Source organism: Pseudorca crassidens, chromosome 17 (genome assembly GCF_039906515.1).
Source record: "Pseudorca crassidens isolate mPseCra1 chromosome 17, mPseCra1.hap1, whole genome shotgun sequence".
NCBI lineage: Eukaryota > Metazoa > Chordata > Mammalia > Artiodactyla > Delphinidae > Pseudorca > Pseudorca crassidens.
In genome coordinates, this window is record NC_090312.1 from 20,563,879 (window position 1) to 20,585,475 (window position 21,597).

At 45.2% G+C, this 21,597-nt stretch overlaps 1 protein-coding gene across 4 annotated transcripts in view; it reads left to right on the forward strand.

The window, feature by feature from the left end:
* The first annotated feature begins 14,052 nt into the window (after positions 1 to 14,052).
* The window catches only part of SAMD12 (sterile alpha motif domain containing 12), a 456,644-nt gene continuing 449,099 nt past the window's right edge, over positions 14,053 to 21,597 (forward strand). For all 4 annotated transcript variants that reach the window (XR_010936194.1, XR_010936192.1, XM_067711427.1 and 1 more), the window contains exon 1: positions 14,053 to 14,204. Coding sequence is in view for 2 of the 4 variants with exons in the window: in XM_067711427.1 (XP_067567528.1) it covers positions 14,192 to 14,204 (13 nt within the window). In the remaining 2 variants the exon portion in view is untranslated. The remainder of the gene's footprint in view (positions 14,205 to 21,597) is intronic.

Here is a 21,597-nt window from a genome sequence, read left to right on the forward strand (position 1 = left end):
TCAGGGACAATATCATGGGACTCCGGAAGTAAATTAAGGCTGCTCAGGATAGAGGCAGACTTCAGAGAAGGTAGTAAGGAAGATGACAAAAACCAAAACTTTGCACTAACCGTGCATGACAACCAAGACCACAAAGTGCTTTTCCCATGTCCATTACGGCATTATTCACAGTAGCCAAGATAGGGAAACAACTTAAGTGTCCATCAACAGATAAATGGATAAAGAAGATATGATTTCTCTCTCTCCAAATATATAAATATAAATATAAATACAGTAAGTCCCCTACATAAGAACAAGTTCCATTCCAAGAGCACGTCCATAAATCCAATTTGTTTGTAAGCCCAACAAAGTTAGTCTAGTTACCCAACTAACACAATCGACTCTATAGTACTGTACTGTAATAGATTTATAATACTTTTCACAAGAATAATACATAAAAAACAAACAAACACAAAAAATAAAGAAAACATTTTTAATCTTACAGTACAGTACCTTGAAAAGTACAGTAGTACAGTACAACAGCTGGCATACAGGGGCTGGCATCGAGTGAACAGGCAAGAAGAGTTACTGACTGGAGGAGGGAGAGGAGGTGGGAGATGGTAGAGCTGAAGGATCCTCAGCAATAGGAGACGGAGGGCGAGCTGCAATTTCATTCATGCCTGACGTTGATGGCACAGGTTCTGGTTCCTTGCTGGATTCAATTCTATCTACCCTCTTGAAAAAACGATCCAGTGATGTCTGGGTAGTAGCTCTTTTTTTTCTTGCCATAGATGACATGGTAGCACTGGATTGCATTCTGAACAGGTGCTGCAAGCTTTGTGTACCGTTCTACGTTCAGGTCCTGTGCCTCAAAAACTAACAGTGCCTCCTCAAATAAAGAAAATCCCCTTGCCATTTCCTGCACTGAGAATCTCTTCAGTTCTTCAGTTACTTCTTTTTCCTCTTGTCTCTCTTCGTCCTTTCTCTGGGCCTCCAATTCCATCAGGTCATTAGTAAGCTCCTTGTGTTGCACAGCAAGGAGTTCAATGAAGTCGTCCTCTTGCAGCTCTAGTTCCAGCTTCTCACTGAGGGTCACTAAGTTGCTGAAGACCACTTTGAACTCCTCATTCACCTTCTCAAATCCACGAAAATCGTGAACAAACTGAGGGCAAAGGTTCTTCCAAACCCCATTCAGGGTTACAGCCTTGCTCCACTCTCTCAATTATTTTCACTTTTGTTTCCATTGTTATTGCTTGGCGCTTCTTAGCAGCACCAGCTACATCAGCCTGCTTTTATGCTTGCTTCCGGACATCCTGGGCTTGAAATGAAGATACCGTACTACTGTACTCTATACAGTACTGTACAGTAAAGTACACAAAAGCACAACCACTTGTAGAGGATGCACACACGTGACAACGTACGCCGGATGTGTTAATTAACTTAAGTGACTGGACATGTGAAACGCACGTTCACATCTTTGAAAGTTCACAACTTGAAGGTTCATATGTAGGGGACTTACTGTATAAATATAAAAAATACTATTCATCCATGAGAAAGAAGGAAATACTGCCATTTGCAACAACATGAATGGACCTTGAAGGCATTATTCTAAATGAAATAAGTCGGAGAAATACTGTACAATATCACCTATATATGGAACCTAAAAAAGCCAAACTCATAGAAACAGAGAGTAGAGAGGGCCCCTGTGATTACCAGGGGCTGGGGACTGGGGGAAATTGGGGAGATGTTGGTCAAAGGGTATAAACTTGCAGTTATAGGACAGATAAGTTCTGGGAATCACCATGTATAGCATGGTGATTATAGTAATAATACTGTATTTACATACTTAAAAGGTGCTAAGAGTGTAGATCTTAAATGCTCTCCCCACAAAAACGAAATGGTAGCTATGTGATGTGATGAAGGTGTTAGCTAACTCTATGGTGGTAATCATTTTGCAATAGATAAGTGTATCAAATCAACATGTTGTATGCCTTGAACTTACACAGTGTTATATATCAGTTATACGTCAATAAAGCTGGGGGAAAAAAAAAGACTACAAAGTGCTTGTGAAGAGACTAACGAATAAACCTGAAATGCGTGCATCTGTAGGTGTGTGTTTATATCCAGTAAATCTATTTCAAGCTTAGCTGTAATCATATTTAATTACATCTTTAATTTCTAAATTGCCAGATTAAGAAACAAGCTCCCTTCTCATTGTATTTGAAAACCTAACACTGCAAGTGATTGTCAAAAAGGAGGCTATTGGGTAGCCAGCGAGTGCCGCCTGAGGGACAGTTTCAGAACAGATCCCTCCCCTCTCCTCCCCTGCTCTCCCTCCCTTTTCCTACTTTCCTCACCTCTGCTCTAGTTAAGGGCTGAGTCATCTTACCTGGAGGTTACAGTATCACTGATTTGGGGGGTGGAGCTCTTTGGGCTACATTTAGTTCATTTGGCTACAAAGTGCAACCCAGAAACCGAGTTCTACTTGGTTGGAAGGTTTTTAGACCCTATACAACCCAGGAATCTACATCTGTAGAAACCACCTCTGTCTTTCCCAACTTCTGTGCTCCAAGTAACCAACAGTCTGATAGGGCAGGGCAGGACACCCAGAAGTGGCCTGAACGTGGTCAGGAAGCAAGAATGCTCAGGTGGCCAGCACCTTCCGGAAAAAGCGGCACTGTTGGGGCACCCTGGCAATATCTCTCTGCCAGGCTCAGTTTCTCTGCTCTTGAGCAGACAGACAATCCTGTAGCCAGCAGAGAGAGACTCAGGTCGCTGAAAAAGGCAGCAAGCAGGCACACTGATTTCATCTTTGTGTGATGCCTGGCAAGAAGTGACTGCAACCTCAGGAAACTCTGCACTGAATGAATGAACATTCTAGAACCAACTCTGCCACATAGGAAGTGAAGCCATTTCACTTCTCTGAGCCTCCTTTTCTGCTTCTATATATTAGAAATGTAATAATTCCTACCTGCCAGGTGGCATCAAGGGTAGAAAAAGAACACACTCTAGAATGTTCTCTGTGAGGTCCAAAGCACCACACAAAAAGGAACCAAACAATGACAAGCTCCGTGGTGCTCTGTCTAAACTTGGCCCAGATATTAATATTTAATTGGCTAAAAGCAGGGCCAATTTTCTCACTGATATTCTCCTAACAAAGGTAATTTAAATTATAAGAATACAATATAATTTTCACAGAATTTTATAACGTTATTTTCATTTGAACGAAATGAGTATGGCCAGAAACTTCTTTTTTCTCCTGAGTGGGCCCCTGTACAAAAATACATTGTTTATCACGGCTCTAATTGGCTCCCTTGTTTCAGGCTGACACTCTCACAGACCCATCCTTCACACCACTGCCAGACTGCTCTGGCTCAAAGACATATCTGAGGTTGACTCCTCTTTTCCCCTAAGGACCCATACCCAATCAGTCAAGTCTTATGGATTCTGCCTTCTTAATATCTCTCAAATCCAACCATTTCTCTCCATCGCAACTGACATGTCTCTATTTTAAGTCACTACCATTTTTCACCAGAAATTAACAAATTAGCTGTCCACACGGTCACTCATAGGGGACCCTGTGTTGCTCTTTTGCCTCGATTCCTTTCTCCACACTGCAGCTAGAATGATCTTCCCGCACTGCGCAGTTCATCATGTAACGCCCTGCTGGAAACTGTAATTGTCAAGATGATCAAGTCCCCAACTGCTGGACCTGGCGTCCTTGCTCCTTCAGGTCCAACCTTCAGGTTCAAGCCCTTGCTCAGCTCCTTTGCCTCACTGTGCACCACTTCTAATGCACTTTTCACTCCAGCCATTCCTAACTATGTAAGGTTCCCCCATGCCATGTTCTCATTTTTGCACACACTGTCCTCTTTACTAGGAAGACTCTTTCTAAGTTTCCACACTCACTGCCTTCACATGCCTAATTCCTTACATCGTCACTGCCATCACCCCTTTTGGGAATCCTGCTTAGGATGCCTAAGCCTGGGCTAGATGCTCTTGTCCTGTGTCTTCATAGCACTTTACTCTTGTACTAATCTATCTGCACTTGCACTCACCTATTTGCTGCTATGGCTCATCAATTAAACTATCAACTCCCTGAGGACATGAATGGATCCTTGTTCCTGCTATAACCCAATAGTGGATGTTGTGCTCTCACACAGATTTCTTCCCATCTCCCAGCTCCTGGGGGTATAGATTATTGATGGCTCAAAGCCAGGTCCCTTGCTGGGCACTGCCCTAGGCTGCAGAAAACTGGCTTGTTTTACATAGTTACAGACCCTCTTAGAGACACTAGGCCACCAATGACTGGCTGACATGGCACACAATGGCCCGGCCTCCTTGCCACTTTAGGAAATCTCTAAAGGGTTATCTCAGCTCCAGAGCTCCTAGTAGGTTAGGAAGAGGCCCCATTTGCAACCTCACTGAATATCCATTTTTCTCCATGACCCATCCTGCCATCCTCACATTCTTTCACATGCATCACCCAAGAATACTCCCCAATAAGTCTTCACGCACAATTCACAATTCTCAGTCTTAGGGTCTGTTTCCACGGAACCCAGTCAAAAACATTCCCCACCACCCAATATAGTCCCTGGCACATATTAGGTGCTCAGAATGCACTTGACATTCAACAAATGAATGAATAAATGCCTTTTAAGGCGTACACGCAGAGCAGGAAAGTTGTATTACTCATGTTTCCTTTTCTAGAGTCCAGCACAGTGCCTGACTACTTACTTGCTTGAATGGTCCTTCAAATGTTCCCTTTATATGACTAAGAGGGAAGTCTTCTGGAGGCACACGGCTCCTTTCTTTATGCATCAAGTCCAAAGTGATACAAGCTAAAAAGCAGTATAAAAGGCGTGTAATACTATTCTGCATAATAATGAAATTTGCTGCCTTCAAAGGAAGAAAAAGTTATACTGCAAATTACAAAGCAGTTAAAAATATTTTTTTTTATTAGGGTTTAAAGGGACTGTGTTCCCTTTGAGAATTAAAATAACTGTACGGTAAGCTATGTGCTGTCTAACAGATCTGATAGTTTTTTTTAAGTGTATCTTTAGGAAAATCCCAAAGGGGATACGCCTTGGAGGATAAATGCTGACCTGAATGATGCCGTAAAACTGGGAGCACCAAGACCCTTCCCTTGTACCATTCTGCCACTTGTTGGGTTGTCAGAAGAAATCATTGATTGGCCAAATAAAAACCCGAGGATGCTATTTTGGACTTAATAACTTGGACTTGGGGGAACGTCTTAATGAGGGGAATCACAATGGGTCCTGGAAGGACCCAATGGGTAGGAGTTGGGGTTTTCCAGAACATGAATGGAATTTCAGTGGGGACGTCTAGAAGATAAGGCTCTCTTGGATAGAGGGGCAAAACCAGGGATAGGGAAGTCAGATTAGAAATTGTGGGTGTGTTCAAAGAGGACCCATCTAGTGAAGGGTTGACTTCTTAGTTAACGCACACACACACACATACACACATGCATACTTTTGAACCTTGAAGAAGTTATATTTAGTACTTGGCTTTCAATTTTTTCTTTTCTTTTTTTTAAGTAGATTTTATTTTTTAGTGCAGTTTTAGGCTGCACACATTCCTAGCCAAAATTTCACACTATAAAGCACAGTAATTCCTTAGGCTTCAGCAAAATTGAGCAGAAAGTACAGAGGATTCTCATGTACCCCCCGCCCCCGTACACGCATAGCCTCCCACATTATCAACATTCCCTATCAGAGTGGTACGTTTGTTATTACTGATGAACCTGTGTTGACACATCATTATCACTGAAGTCCATCGTTTACATTAGGGTTTGCTCTTGGTGTTGTATATTCTATGAGTTTGGCAAAATGTATAATGATGTGTATCCATCATTATAGCATCATACAGAGTAGTTTCTCTACCCTAAAAATCCTCTATGGGGCAATTCCCTCATAAAATTACCCCATCCTTCAGTAAAGAAAGTTATGTATATGTATACGTGCACACACACATATTGATATTCTGAAGTGGTGGCTCTGGGGAGGCTGAGGGTTGGGCAGTAAAGGAGAAATAGAGCAACAGTTATTGAGGAATGGCTTTCTGGAATATCACCTGTGAAGGTGTAGTACAGTGAGTAGGGGCTCATCACTAAGTAAGAAGTCTCAGCTAAGAGGCCCAGTAATAAGAAACAGCTTTCAAATAGACAACCCAAGAGAGTTTCCTGACCTGAGTCCACAACAAGCCCAGGAGAGTAAACCTCTTGGGTCACATTCTCTCTCTCTCAGGAAGATGCACATTGCATATTAGCATGTCAAAATCTTCAGGAAATTGTATCACTAAAGAAAACTACTTCTTTTAAGACGACATTCTCCAAAAATTACTGATATGTACTAATATCTGTGGCACCGTGTGTGAGGACTGCTACACAACCAAGTGAAGGGATTTATTTAAGAACAGGTTTTCACAACCAAAGAGGATATTCTTGGAGGTTTATGTGGTCACTGGACACAAGATAGTTTGGAGGTAAGAATGACTGGAGATGAGAGCTCTGTTTGGGATGGCTACAATGTTTCAACCCCAGCTCTCATCAGGTGTAGAATGAAGACGGTGGCTAAGGGATGAGAAAAGAAGTCAACAGAGTAGTTGTTGAGGACAAATTGACCAGACTTGGTCACTAATTTCTCTAAGGATAAGGAAGCAGAAAGAAGGAGGACTCACGTCATCATAAAACTGTAGAGTAGGAAGGGATCTTTAAGATCTTCTAGTTGGGCAGTTTTCAAACATATTTAGCCTTAGGACCTTCAAACATCAAAGTTTCAAGGAGAAACCTAGGGACTTCCCTAGCGGTCCAGTGGTTGAGACTTCGCCTTCCAATGCAGGGGGTGTGGGTTCGATCCCTGGTCAGGGAGCTAAGATCCCACATGCTTCGTGGCCAAAAAGCCAAAAACATAAAACAGAAGCAGTATTGTAACAAATTCAACAAAGACTTAAAAAAATAGTCCACATCAAAAAAATCTTAAAAAAAAAAAAGAGAAACTTAAAGTGCAGGACAGAAGAAAGGAGAGGGCCGTGGAAGTGTTTTATCCAACAGGGGAGAAAGGAAGAGTGTAGGGGAGGAACTCCTGGGCTTCACATTCTGAAATCTTGGCTGGGAATTTTTAGGGCATTCTAGATCTGAGAAGAAGTGCCCCAAGATATAGACACAATTAGACACAATATAGACACACAATATAGACACAATATAGACACAACAAAGAATAGTCACAATTCAAGTATCATTTTCTCCCACTCTCAAAGTAGTCCAGGACAAATAAATTTCAAAGGGGGGAATATTTCACATGAGTGGTTTTACAGGCCTTGAATTGTAGGAAGACCCATAGTTTTGTGGTTAAAAGCTCCATCCTCGAGTTGACTATTTGAGACCAATTCCTGGCTCTATCACACCCCTCCATCTGTTAACATCCAAGAAATTTCTTAACTTCTCTGTGCATACTTCAGTTTTCCCAACTGTAAAATTGGGATCATAATAGAGTAGCAACCATTTCCCAGGGTTATTGTGAAGATGAAATGAGCTATTCCGTTGAAAATGCTTAGCACAAAGCCTGACACAAGGCAAGCAGTAACTTTAGCTCATTATATAATAAATGTTATCTCACCACTTAGGATGCTTGCTATTTGCCAAGCACTGTTGTAGGTACTGGAGAGATGAACAACAAGATACTATTTAAGCCTTGCATTCACTAAACACTTATTCGAAGAATCTTACTTATGCTATCTCTTATGGTGATTTAAAATATGTCCACAAGTTCTTAGACGCTCCCTTCAAAACGCAGAGCCTAATTCCCCTCCCCTTGAGCGTTGGCTAGACTAAGTGGCTCTAGACTAAGTGGCTCACTTCTAACAAGCAGAATAGGCAGAAGTGATGACGTATGATTTCCGAGATGAGGTCACAGAAGACATGTGGTTTCCTCCTTGGATCACTCTCTCTGGGGGAAGCCACCATCACTTTGTGAGGACAATCCAGTAGTCCCATGAAGAGGTGCTTGCTGCAAGGTACTGAGGTCTCCTACCAACAGCCAGCAATAACTTGCCAGGTGTGTGAGGAGCCACCACAGCAGTGGATCCTCCAGCCCCAGTCAAGCCTTCAGATGATTGCAGCCCTGGCCAGCATCTTGACTGCAACCTCATGAGAGACCTCGAGCTAGAATCACCTGGCTAAGCTGCTCTCAGATTCTCTGAACCACAGAAATTGGGTGAGATAATAAATGTTTATTATTTTAAGCCACGAACTTCGGGGTGAATATTAGAAAGATAGATAACTTATCCTCAAAAAGCCCTGAAAGGAATATATTGTTATCCATTTCATAGATAAGGAAACCAAGGTGGAGATGTTACTTTGCTCAGTTCACCCAGCTGGTTGTGGTGAGAGGCAGATTTCAACTAAGATCTATAGGTTTCTAGGGTCCAGGGTATTTCTACTCCATCACTGTGTCTCCAAAGACAGTCAATGAAACATACAGCACACATAAGGGAGCCCTATAAGGAAACAGGGCCTTGGGGAGGCTGTGCGGTTGGGTTTGCTTTTTTGCCTGAGACCAGCCCAGGGGATGAGAACAAGGACCCCCAAGGGTCCATAAAAGGGTTGTATGAGGAAGGCAGAGATTGCCTTAACAAATATAGTCTGCATCAATTAAGACACTTTAACAGATACTACCCCATTAGCATTTAAACCTGTGGGGCAAAAGTTTGCAGATAGTTTCCCCCGCTCCCGTAAAATTCACATTTTCAGCTTTGGGGATTCTTGAATGAAACCAGACCTTACAGAAATACCTTTCAAAGACCAAATTCTTCTCTAACAGTTACCATGGGCTGGAAAAAGCAAGTAGAAGGCAAAGCCTGAGTCTGCACTATGCTAATGCTGGCCTTATCTCACAAGGCACATCTTGGGTCCTGCGTTCTTTCTCTCCCAGGTGCAACCTAAATCATCGCCCTATGTCCCATTTTTCTTTAACTTCTTTGAGTTTGGCAGACATTAAGGCTGAGCCCTAGATCATGCCTGCAGGTTCATGAGGACAGTAATCAGCGCCTGCAGTGCCTTTTATTGGTCTCTGACTGCATGAATTCCCCCGACTCTTACTTTCTGACAACGGATAGACTTTTCTCATCTCTAACCACGAAGGCTCAACCCCATTCTTTCCTCCTGCAACAACACAATATGCTATATTTTCTGCCTCTGGGAAAATAAGAAAAGCATACAAAGAAAAGGCTGTAGAAGTTTTATCCATGTTACTTGCCCACCGTTCAAGAAGAGGCACGTGGAGTGGTTCCTTTGGGTCCACACCTGATATCAGCGTATCCAGCTCCAAGTTTTGACCTTGGTCCGCACTCTGCAAAACTGAATATGGTGGAAACACAATATATGAAAAATTAGAAAGGTGAGATTGTATAGTGGTTAAGCACATGGCCTGCAAAGCCAGAATGCTGGGGTGTTTTTAAAGCACTTAGACGGATTTCTGGCAAATCATAACCACTCCATTAGTGTTTGATTCATATAGGTAGGTTAAATCTATTGAACAAACTCCCATTTCTTTAGAAAACTGCCTCTATTCTAAGATGGAATAGTTCTCTCATTTAATCCCCACAAAACCAAACAGTATATTAAGATATTAGAGTTCAGCACTGTCTATCCATCGCCCCATTCACAATTAGGAATTTGATTGTTATTTTAAAGGAAGAATACTTTAAATATACGGACATTTGCTTAAAGACTTTCCTAATAGTGTTTTCTTTATGTTTTCCAATTTTGGTGTGCTAGGAAATTATTCTGCAGTACTGTATATATAAAAAATTACATGTCCTGGGCTTCCCTGGTGGTGCAGCGGTTGAGAGTCTGCCTGCCGATGCAGGGGACAGGGGTTCGTGCCCCGGTCCGGGAAGATCCCACATGCCGCGGAGCGGCTAGGCCCGTGAGCCATGGCCGCTGAGCCTGCGCGTCCGGAGCCTGTGCTCCGCAACGGGAGAGGCCACGACAGTGAGAGGCTCGTGTACCGCAAAAAAAAAAAAAATTACATGTCCTGTATTTCAAAGGCAATGTAAACCATTTTCAAGGGCAAAGTTGCCCATTTTTTATTTTTACTCTCCATTTTTACTGGAGAATCTAACCCCACCTAAGCTCTGACAGCGCTTTGCCAAGTTTAGCTGAACGTTACATGTGGCTCTCTGGTAAATTAACTTCCCGTGCCCCACGCCTGAAATGCTGTATTCACCTGTGGCACATACAGCCACAGGGCTCCCAGGGTCATACTTTTCCAGAACTGGCTGAAGACAGAACTGTGGAGTCAGCAACAGGTCTTTGGTAATAATCATTTCCACAAATGTACTGAACACTGTTCAAAGCCTTGCCTACATTTTCTCATTTTCTTCCCAGCATAGCTCAGGCCAGACTCAGGAGCCAGCCCCGATGACCCCTCCCATCTTTCTCACACCCACACAAAATGAAGATTCATTGTGATGACTCTGCAGTATAAGAACTCTGCTTATACAACTCCACTATTCCAGGAGGCAAATAGGACCTAGATTCCTTAAAATTATATCCTTAGTACTCAGTGAATTGGTTAAACCTGCTCTATTTCTAGCACCTTCCCCCTGTCACTTTGCCACCAGCAAAATGCCCCCATTGCTTATTCTAGCACCCCTCTGTACTCAGAAACACACACATGCAGATACACAACGGCCGGCACCCAATCGGGATTGGGTCCCACTTCTCCCTCCTTTTTAAGAACAATGGCTAAATTGACCTCTTTGCAAAGTCTGGGTCCTAATGTCTTCTTTGGTAGTGGTTCTCAAACTTTAGCATGAATTAAAATCACTTGGCAGACTTGTGACACCACAGATTGCTGGATCCTAAACCTCTAAGTTTCTGATTCAGTAGGTCTGGGTTTAAGCCCAAGAATTTTAATTAGCCAGCTCCCAGGTGATGCTCATGTGCTGGGTTCAGCACCCAGCCCTTGAGAACAACTGCTCTAGTTTATAAAAGATGGTAGAAGGTTCCAGTCTGCTGTGGGTTGAATTGTGTCCCCCAGATAGATATGTTGGATTCCTAACCCCAGATACTTGTGAATGTGACCTTATTTGGAAATGGGGTTTTTGTAGATGTAATCAAATTAAGGTGAAATCATACTGGATCAGGGTTGGCCCTAAATCCAATGACTGGTGTCCTCATACGAGAGATTTAGAGACAGAGACATACTCATGAGGAAGACCACCATGTGATGATGTTGGCAGAGATGGCAACGATGTAGCTGCAAGCCAAGGAACCCCAAGGATCGCTAGCAACTTAGACTAGAAGCTAGGAAGAGGCAAAAGAGGATGCTTCCCTACAGCCTTCAGAGGAAGTATGGCCCTACCAACACCTGGATTTCAGAATTCTAGCCTCTAGGACCGTGAAAGAGTAGATTTCCATTGTTTTCAGCCACCCATCTTACAGAACTTCGCGACAGCAGCCACAGGAGGCTAATACACAGTCATTGTAGAGACTGAGGAGTTAACCCAATTCTTCATCCCTCCATGCATTCGCATCCTTGCCATGGCCAGAGTATATTTCCTCACACCCCAACTTTGAGGTTGGCCATGTGACTTGCTTTGACAAATGACATGGGGGAAGAAGCGACAGTGCCCCAGTTCAGAGCCAGGCCTTAAAAGGCCTTGCACACTTCCTTTTGTCCTCTTGCTCCTCTGCCATTGCTAGGAGAATGGCTTCCTCCTTCAGCCTGGGGCAGAGTTCCCCCAACCTACCCACAAACCAGCAGTGAGGAACAAAGCTGCCCCAGCCTCTCTGACTTAAAGCTAAGCCATCAAACCAAGCTGAGCTGTGTCTAGAGCAACAGAAATCTTCCCCCAACCCACCCCTGTCCTCGCCAAAAGAGCCTTGGTCTGGACCAGTTGTGGACACTGTTTGGCCACGGTGTGATCTGGGCAAGCCCTTCAACTTTTCTGCCTTAACTGTGAAATGAGGGGGCTTAGATTAACTTGTCTCTAGGTCATTTTTGAATTGATGAAAATATCTACTTCGAAGAGTATGAAACATTAAAACAAACAAAAGTGAAATACGAACTTGCAGTTTCATGGGGGAAAACGGAGACCTAATCATCATTAGGCAGCTTATTCACACACTCCTTCAGCCAGGAATTATTTATAAACACATAATATATGCATTAAATATTTATTATGTGCCAGACAGTGCTGGTGGCTGGAACATCAAAGGTGAGCAGTACCAGAGTCCATCCCTGACCTCGTGGAACCAGCGGAGGCACTGACATTACTTAAATACGGCAGAGAGAGTAGAGAGGAAGCCCACACTCAGGAAGATGCAACAAGACTCAGTGACAGGTTAACAGAGCAGGAAACAGAGAGGAATGCCCAATATACCCCCTCTTTCCTTCTTACCCAGGCATTTTGGTCTCTATCCCTTTATCAAGATTGTGCAATAGAAGCTACAGATTAGAATCTCCTGAAGTCCTTGAAAAAAGAAAAAGCAGTGCTGGGGATGGGAGCCCTACCTCCAGAGATTCTGATGCACTTTGTCAGCATTGGTATTATTAATATTATCATTATTTTAACTTATTTTGCCCATGGCAAGCATGTCTCACTGAACAGGACTCTCTCTACTGTACCAAGGATGGAAGGCTTGTGTTTGAATTGCGTACAGCTCCATGAACTCAGAGTTAAAGTATCACCAAGGGCATTAACTGGTTACAGGTATTTTTAAAAGTACCCAGACACGGCCATGTTACCCAATAGGAGGACTAAGCACATACCTAGTGACCACAAAAACAGGTGTGCACATATGCGCTCAGAAACAAAACTGTTCAGTGTTTAAAAAAAAAAAATTATCACCAAGAGGGACAAAGAAAATCTAAGTAGTCATCATGACAGGAAGAATCGAATCCTTGTATTTCCTTGGAGTTATTTTCCAGAGTAATTTCTTTAAAAATTAAATATGGGGTAGGGGCAAAGAGCTGGGGGCTGGGTGGACCATATGAAATTCTGAGCTCCAGGCCTTTAAAAATCTTACTGGAGTCCTGAGTCTGATCTGTTCCCAAGGCCATTCCCTCACCTCTACCAGCGATAATTGCATCTGTATTTCCACACGCGGGAAAAAAAGTCTGGGAACTTCATTCTTATCAGTATTTACCAGCTCTGGAATTCTACTGCCTTCAGCGTGATTCTTTTTCCTGTCTGCTTACAGCACTCCCAGAACCTGGAGTTAGGACAGAAGTTTCGTAAGTTGAAAGAACACTCTCAGATGCTGTTAATTATTAGGCCCTATCACTGACCGCCAAGGGGCTCCCAGACCAGTCAAGCTGAAAGCCTCCTGTCTTGGAAGCCACACAGGTTTCCATCATCTGACATCCTCAGGTGGAATCCTGGTTCCCAGATTTTGTTTCTAATAACCCCTTAGGGGTGATACCTGTTCGGGTTTTTTAGGCCATCCCCCATGCCTACGCGAAGTGTTTAGCCACCTGAATCACCTGGAGGATCAGAATACAGCTCTATCACCTCGCAAGATTCTCCCTAACCCACTTCCCAGGTCTCAGAGGAACAAGTTTCAACCGCACCCTGTGCAGCGGCTCTCTGGCCCAGGCGGAAAAACAGAGCCGGCCGGCGGCTCTGCTCCCCTCACTAACTGGGTGGCCAAGGAGGCCAGTGACAAGCCCAGAAGGTCACACCACAAACCCCGCCGCCTCCTGCCTCCCGCACGAGCCCTGCCAGGTGCTTACCTACTTCTAATCAACAGGGAAGAGCTCAATCACGGGTCTCAGCTCCCGGCGCGGAACGAAATCCAGCGCACGGCATCTTGGGAAATGTAGTCCCCGCTACCTCCCAGGGTCCCCGGGTCTACTCACGAGACCCCCCGCCCCGCCAAGAGGGATTTCTCTGCCTGGGCCCGATGAAGCCGGCGATGCCATCCCAGTGTGGAGGCGGGGCCGTGCCCTTCTCAGGACTCGGGGTGCTCTCCTGGGTCTGAGGAAAGAGATGGAACTACAATTCCCAGGCTGCTCTGCGCCGAGCCGGGAGCCGCCAGCCTCGCTTTGCGTGACCGCGGCAGGTTGGTCCTGGAGCAGATGAGCGCAGAATATTTAGGCGAAAGCGCGAGGCGGGAGGAGAGCGCGGGGCAGGAGGAGTATCTCGGCCCAGAAAATTATGCATGCGTTAGGGAAGCTCTGAGAGAATGGCTGTGGAAGGTAAGGGACGCTTGGGCATTTTAAGCCCCCTCTTAACCCGCGCACCCCGATACACACATCCCCGATGAAGCTTGGGGAAGCTTGGGGAGGAGAGGAAAGCGGGTGGTGGCAAGCGGGCCCTTTCCTCTTACACCTCTTGGCACTCACCTGAGCCACGGAGAGCCAGTAGGTGCTTTATTCAGTTACTTTGGAAAGACAGGTAGATGCGCAGCACTCTCGGGTTGGAGGCGAAGAGTGTCCCTAATGCGAAATGGATATGGGGGAAAAGCCTGAGAGAGCGCTTGGAGGTCTTAGCCCCGAGGTGCCGTTTTCGCTGCCGCATCCCGCCAGGGCCGGCTCGGTGACCTCGAGGTTGAGGATGCTCACTTTGGCCTCCACACATGGGAGAGGACCCTCGCCAGGTGCGTCATCGGGAAGCATGGACTGCTGTTGGGTCGAGGGCCCCTCGTCGTGTGTACGCAGCAGCGATAGCAGCAGATGTACCCAGAGGGTGGAGGTGTCCCGACACCTGTCTCTTTATACAACCCTCCCGAGGTTAGCAAAGTTTATAGAAACGAAATGGAATCAGCCAGGAATAAGGACAGCCAGCCTCTTACATTGGGGTGAATCCTTTTCTTTGAAGCCCACCTTCTGCTTTCCTCCTATAATTTTGGCCTTTGGCTTTGCAGTTTGGGCTCTATGATGTTGCCACCTTTGAACTGCCTGGTTGAAAGCAGGGACAGGCGGTTTGTGTGGGATCCCAAGTTTTCATTTCAGATGCTCTCACCTTGGAAGACTGGCTTTCTTGTTGAGGGTAGTTTCTGGGGGAAAAATATGTGGGCCAGACATGTTTGTGATGTCAAACGAGCAGTCACACTGTGCCTGAATGATAAATTGAAATGATCATGGGACTAAAGGGGAGTGTAAGTTCATTTACAGAATTATGGCTTCTGAGTGTGGCTCAGGTCAGAGGGGAAGTTGGTGTTGGAAAAAGAGGGCATGCCTGCCAGCTGCAGCAGACTCCTTGCCAAGGGGAAGTGAGCCTGTTCCTTGGAGGCTGAAAGCAAGAAGGAGCCACAAGGGTTTGCTGGCGTCCCCCTCCCCTCCCCACCCCAGGTGAGAGCAACTGAACTAATCTGACTCTTGCTCTCTTTGTAATTACTTAACAACTTGAAGTGGCAATAACCCAGCTCTTGTGGTCAGCACCCATTAACTCAGGAAACTGTCTCAGGTTCCGAGATCCCAAGCTGGGCACTTCTATCCACCTATCTACCTACCTTTACTGTTCTTATATATTTGGCTTTTAAGTTTATACATATATATATATATAAATCTATATACACCTATATAAATCTCATATATATGGCTTTGAAAAAAACAAATAAACAGAGTTTTCTGTGCAAATGTAATAATAGGGTGAGAATCTGGCTTTTTGCATTGTTACGGTTGATGGTAACTGAGACAAGACTTTAGATGAAAAAAACACAAGATAAAGTTCATTCTGAGCTTGAGGCTAAGGGCAAGTTGTTGACCTACTGGCACCTCTCTACCTCACCCCTCAGATGACATTATCTCTTCTCTTCCTCACTCTTCTGTGTCCTCAAGTGAAGGGCACTCCCACTGGGTGCCAGTCCATGATGTACTTGAAAGCAATTTCCTGCTGGCTGGAAGAAGTAGAATTAGTCATATATCTTGTCTGATGGGTTATTATACCAGCGAAGCCAGACCTTACGAAAACAAAGGCTTTGAAAGGAAGTATGCCTGGACTGTGGAGAGCTTATTTTATTTTCTATTGACTTGTTTGGTTGAAGTGCCTGTCTAGTAAACAGGAGATCCTGAGTTTGAATCACAATGAGGCCTCAACTTGAAGAATAAAGGGAATATTTTAAACTTGGACTGCAAATATTCCTATCTCTGGTCTTTACAAAGGCAGCTTTCTTGGTTTGAACTTGGCCCTTCCTAGCTACTCTCGTTTGGTCTTTCAAGGCTCAGGGAAAACTTCAGCTCCTCTGGGAACCTGTCTCAACCCTCCCTTCCCTCTGCCTTCTGAGTGCTCTGCCCAGTCTGTGGGAGGTGCCTCCTGCATTGTCTCCTCAGCACCTGTGCTTACATTTTTTTTTTTTTTTTTTTTTTTTGCGGTACGTGGGCCTCTCACTGGTGTGGCCTCTCCCGTTGCGGAGCACAGGCTCCGGACGCACAGGCTCAGCGGCCATGGCTCACGGGCCCAGCCGCTCCACAGCATGTGGGATCTTCCCAGACCGGGGCACGAGCCCGTGTCCCCTGCATCGGCAGGCGGACTCTCAACCACTGCACCACCAGGGAAGCCCCTGTGCTTACATTTAACACTTGCCGTACTTCATGTCTCTCACTAGACTCTAAGACTACAGCCCCTGGGGAGTGGGGACCATGTACTCTTTGAATTTATACTCCCAGGCAATAGTACGCTACCTGACCCATGACTGGTACTCAATAAATGCCCATGAAATGCATGGGAAATAAATCCATGGAGCTTTTGTAACTGACTCCATACGGGTGCATGGGGCTTTCTTAGGAGCCCAAATGCCATAAAATAAGGAACTTTTGAGAGGTTTGAAGGCAGTGGCTCTCACCTGAGGAGGGACATTGTCCTCCTAGGGCATGTTTGAGATATGCAGGGGCTGGTATTGATATTTTATGCCCATGGGCCAAGGATGTCCTAAGTGTCCTATAGTGCATGGCTGTCTCATACAAAATTCCCAACCCAAAACCAAGGAACAACCAGTTTCCCCAAGCTCACTGAGAAACACTGATTTAGAGAATAAGGAATATTGCCAGAGGAAATGGAATAGGACATATAATACATGTTGCTTAACATCTGAGGTTTAGTTTCTGCATCTGGAAAACATGGGCACACTACTGTTGAGGTCCCACTAAAGTTGTGAAGATTAAATAAAGGAAAGGGCTTATTAAGAGTGGCTAGGACATGGATTCTCAGTAAATATTACTTGCACTCCCTCCCATACTTCTCCTATAAAAAAAAGCGGTACTGTTTGGAACCTGTTTTGTATCCTGAACTTTCACTTACTCATGCCAGTCTTTGTAATTAGTAGCAAATTAGAAGTTTTTTTTGTTTTGTTTTTCTTACAATGTGTAACCTGTTTTCTTAAGTAAGCTTGAACTTGTAAAAGTATTAAGAGCAAGTAGGGGGCTCATTCATTTTGCTAAACTTGTAGCTTGGAGTTATTTTATGGCTACCCTGGGTTAGGCTTTCTTTGAATTAATTACAGCATCCTATGTCTACTCCCTAATCTGGTTGTGACCCAAGCCTTAAATTTATGGGCAGCTTAAAGCTGTGCTTTCCAGCCTCAGACCACGTTATGGTCTGCATTCCGATTGGGATTGTATTGGCATCCATTGTCTTAAAAAAAGATTATAAGAAATTACTGCAAATAGCTGGAGAACTAGTACCTCTAGAAAGGAGGTAGCCTGTAGAAACCGAGAGTAATCCCTTCTCCGTGGACAGATTGCGTAGACAGTTGTCTTCATTGAGGCACTGTTTTCTAATATTAATGGGTTGAAGGGAGAGGAAAAAAGTGGATTCATCAGGCATAGTACCGTATTCACCTCTGTGGATTCATCAGGCATAGTACCGTATTCACCTCTGTATTCCAAGATTGGTGTCTGGCACTTATTTGGACCTCAGTAATTGTTTCATGAGTGAAGTATAAATGCCCCAGAGCAAGAGAAGGCTTTTCCTATTCCTGGGCCACATTTCATCTCCTCCTTGCTTCATCCTCAGCTGTATAAGAAAATGGAGTGGATAAATTTTGTACGTAGTGTTTCTATTCCAGATCTAATAGAATAATAGCTCCTCTTCCATGGCAGAAAGACGAGTCCCAATATTCACCACCCTCCAGAAAGATTTCCAGTTGTAGGCTATGTGCTCTGAATGACTTTGGGCTAAGGCATCCACATTTTACATCCAAAGTGAACAAACTGACTCATCAGATGGCCTCTGATTAGTCATTCAGTGCTCAGGTTCTATAGTTTTTCTCCTGTAAAAGAGTAACGAAACTTCCCATCACCAAAATATTGTAAGGATAAGTAATCATAGCAGCGGCTGGGGAAAAAAAGGGAAAACAAGATACCTCGGAACCTCGTGGCAAAGAGAAGCAGTCGCAAATGATGACTTTGTACCCTGCTGGCATTCGGAACTGAGTCACAATCGCAGAGGGGGATAAAGACATCATCTTGATTACAAGGGTGCAGGGGTTATTCTTCCTGACTTTGGGCCGGATGGTAAAGTGGGTTTGCTACTACTGCACCCCAGCAGCGAGTTTACCCCTCACAGGACCGCCTGCCTCTGTAACACTGGCAGCCTGGACAGCAGAGAGAAGATGGGCTCCTGCAGCAGGCATCTGGGACCCAGAGGGAGAGAGCCCCCAACTCCGGATGCATTGTTCCCTTTCACAGGCTTTCATGTCACCACTTGTCTTCTCCTCCTCGCCAGAGGAGAGCCCATAGAGGGCGGAGAGGGACCAGCAGTGCCATTCTCTTGGATTGCCCCTGTGACACGGGAAGTAAGGAGGACGGTGGCTCTCCTGGTACTAGCCTGCCTCCAGTTTTTCCTAACTGCGTTTCCATGTTGAGAACAAGGTTTACGTGCAGTTCTGCTTGGTGGTGCTTTCTGAGGGCAGGCACGGTGCCTTACGCCTGGCCCATGGTAGACTCCTTGTGAGGTTTGTTAAACGAATCAGTGAATGAATGGCAGACTGAATGAATGAATGGGTAGGCTAATGAGTGCATCTGATTTCTGTGGTAGTCCCTATACACGCCCCCCAAGAAGAACTCCCCGCTGCGTTCACTTGCAGAGTGCTTGTAAAAGCAGCGCGACTGTCAACACGCTTCCCTCTCAGCTCCGTGCAGCATCCCGGTGTTAGTGTTCAACTACCTGCTACTCGATTCTCTTTCATTTCACTTTTCACCAAGGGTCTTTTATTCTTTTTTTTCTAACATTTATTTTGTTCCCTAGCCCACGAGATCTGACTGTCCTGCGGCAGCAGCTTGTATCCATCACTCTATTTTAGGACGTGAGAGTGGTGAACATGAAGGCTTCGCTGAAAACTTCCGTCCAGTGACTGTGCGTGAGGGTGAGGTGGGGTCCCAAGCCCTGCTTCTGCACTTGCTGCGGCAGGAGTTCCTGCCACTCCCAGCTCTTCTCCGTGACCTCTGACTGGTTCAGACAGGGCTTCAGTCTAATCCTGCTGTTACCTGGCCACGCCCCTGCACCCACCCTTCTTTCTTGTCTGTCTTGCTGTGCTCTTTGGCCAGAAGGAACTAGGGCTGGTGCTAACAAGGGTGAGGTGGTGTAGAACCTCTGGCGGTGTAGCTGTGATCCGTAATGCTGTGGGACACATCCCAGCAAGGACAGCCTGCGATCTGAAACCTGTGCCTGAACTCTGGGGACTGAGCGTCAGACGTTGTGCGTTTAATGAAGAAAATTGCAAACTCCCTTTTCCTGGCATTCAGGCAGGTTTTGCATTTGCTGTTGATAAGCAGGAGAGTTCCTTGCCTGTGTGCAAGGAACTCTACTAGATTTGGGGGGGCCACTAAGAAGGAAGCTTAGCCGTCCCCCGCCTCCACTTGGCTGGAGACAGAGATTCAGATTAGGCTGCATGATATAAGTGCTAAATAAAAGTACAAGCAGCATAATGTGGGCGGTCGGAGAACAAATGGAGCATTTGGTTCTGATCTGGACAGGATGGGATGGCCCAACCAAGGGGATAGCATTTGAGTGAGCTGTTGAGTATAATACTGATGGGTGGGGAATGGGGGAAGGGCGTGGAACAGAGGGCTGTATGTGGAATGTGTGCTACCCTCCCCCCCAGGTCCTGGTGTTGTGGTTGTTTAGCCCTCCATGGGCAGGAACATTAATGAGGACGCTCCCCTCACGTCTGGTACGTTCCTTTCCCTGTGGGCTCGATTATCTGCTTGGCCAGACCTCCAGCACTCCCTGCCGCCCCGCTGGATCTTGCCCCTGGTCCTTTTGTAGCTACAAGAGCAAGCAAGGAAAGCTGCTCTCCTGTAAATCAAACTGATTCTTCCCCAGTTTTCTGATGTGGATGTAGCAGCTCAGAGCTGGCTCATGAGAGCAAACTTGGCTATATTTAGTCTGAGTTTTCTAACGCGTGGGTGCAAGAAGCTGCTCTTATAGCTCGCCTCCCGAGGGAAGAGCACACAGGGGTGGCATTTGTCAGGTGACAGGGGTGGCCGCCCCACGGCCTTCTTTCTGCAGCCTTTTTCCAAGGGCACCTGGGGCTGGGAGGAGCCAGCTGGCAAGTTCAATTCCTTTGCTTCTCAGCTGCCCTTGATACTCTAGAAGGTGTTTGGTGCTGTTCTGTCCAGTAAATACCACGTCTTCAGGGATTGGATGTTTGTGGATTGGCCATAGGTACAGAGTGACCTCAGGCCTGCTGGTGCCCCACCATGGGAGCTGTAGCACACACAGTGCCGTCTGTAAGTATACGAGCTCTGCAGGCAGATTGGGTGTGAACCCCAGCCCTGCCAAGGGCTTGTGCTGTGGGCCTGAGCAGCTCTGAGACTTCTCTGCTCATCTGTCAGATGGGGATATTAGTAGTGATGACCTCGTAGGCGTGTTGAGAGGGTTCAATCAGTATCAGAGCTCTTAGGACCTGGTTTGGTAGTTGCTCAATAAACACTAAGCAAATATTGGACAAGATGATGGTGATGCCGCTGTCTTTCCTTGTCTTCCTGCCACGTTTAAGAAAGCATCTAAGCCATTTTTATGGCCCTGTGGTAGTACAGTGTCTGGTATAATTGTAGTTGCTAAGAAAGGAATGGTATTCATTATGTGATTCCCTGAAGTTATGAGGTAGCAACGAAAAGTAAAAGTGATCATAATATGAGTGTATTTATTCATTAGAGACTCGACACTTAAATAATCTCTCCCCACCAAAAATTTACTTTCCACTTAACACCCACAGTTTGGTAGGCTGGGCTCTCGTAGATGGTCTGATAATTGCCCAGTCATACAATGTGTAGGTAAATTGACTGCAAAGAGAAATTTCAGGCCATGCAAAAGAGGAAAAAAATTCATGGACTCTTATGAAAGTGACATTGGAAAACTGATGGAATCACACAGCTGTGACCCAATTAAGATTTGGCTGAGTTAGGCCAGGTAACCATTAAAGAAGAGAAAATTGACCTAAGACACTGTTTTGGTAGGAACCAAAGAAAAATATTAGACCACCTAAGGATTAGGAGAAGTCTTTAGTGATGCCCTGAAATATAATACTTTGGGGAAAAAATGATCTTTATAAATGGGCTGTGAAAAGTCAAACATGAAATGAAAAATGTTTTGTCCTGCTGACATAAATCTTGTTGCAGGAATTATGTAACAAACAATTGATTTTTT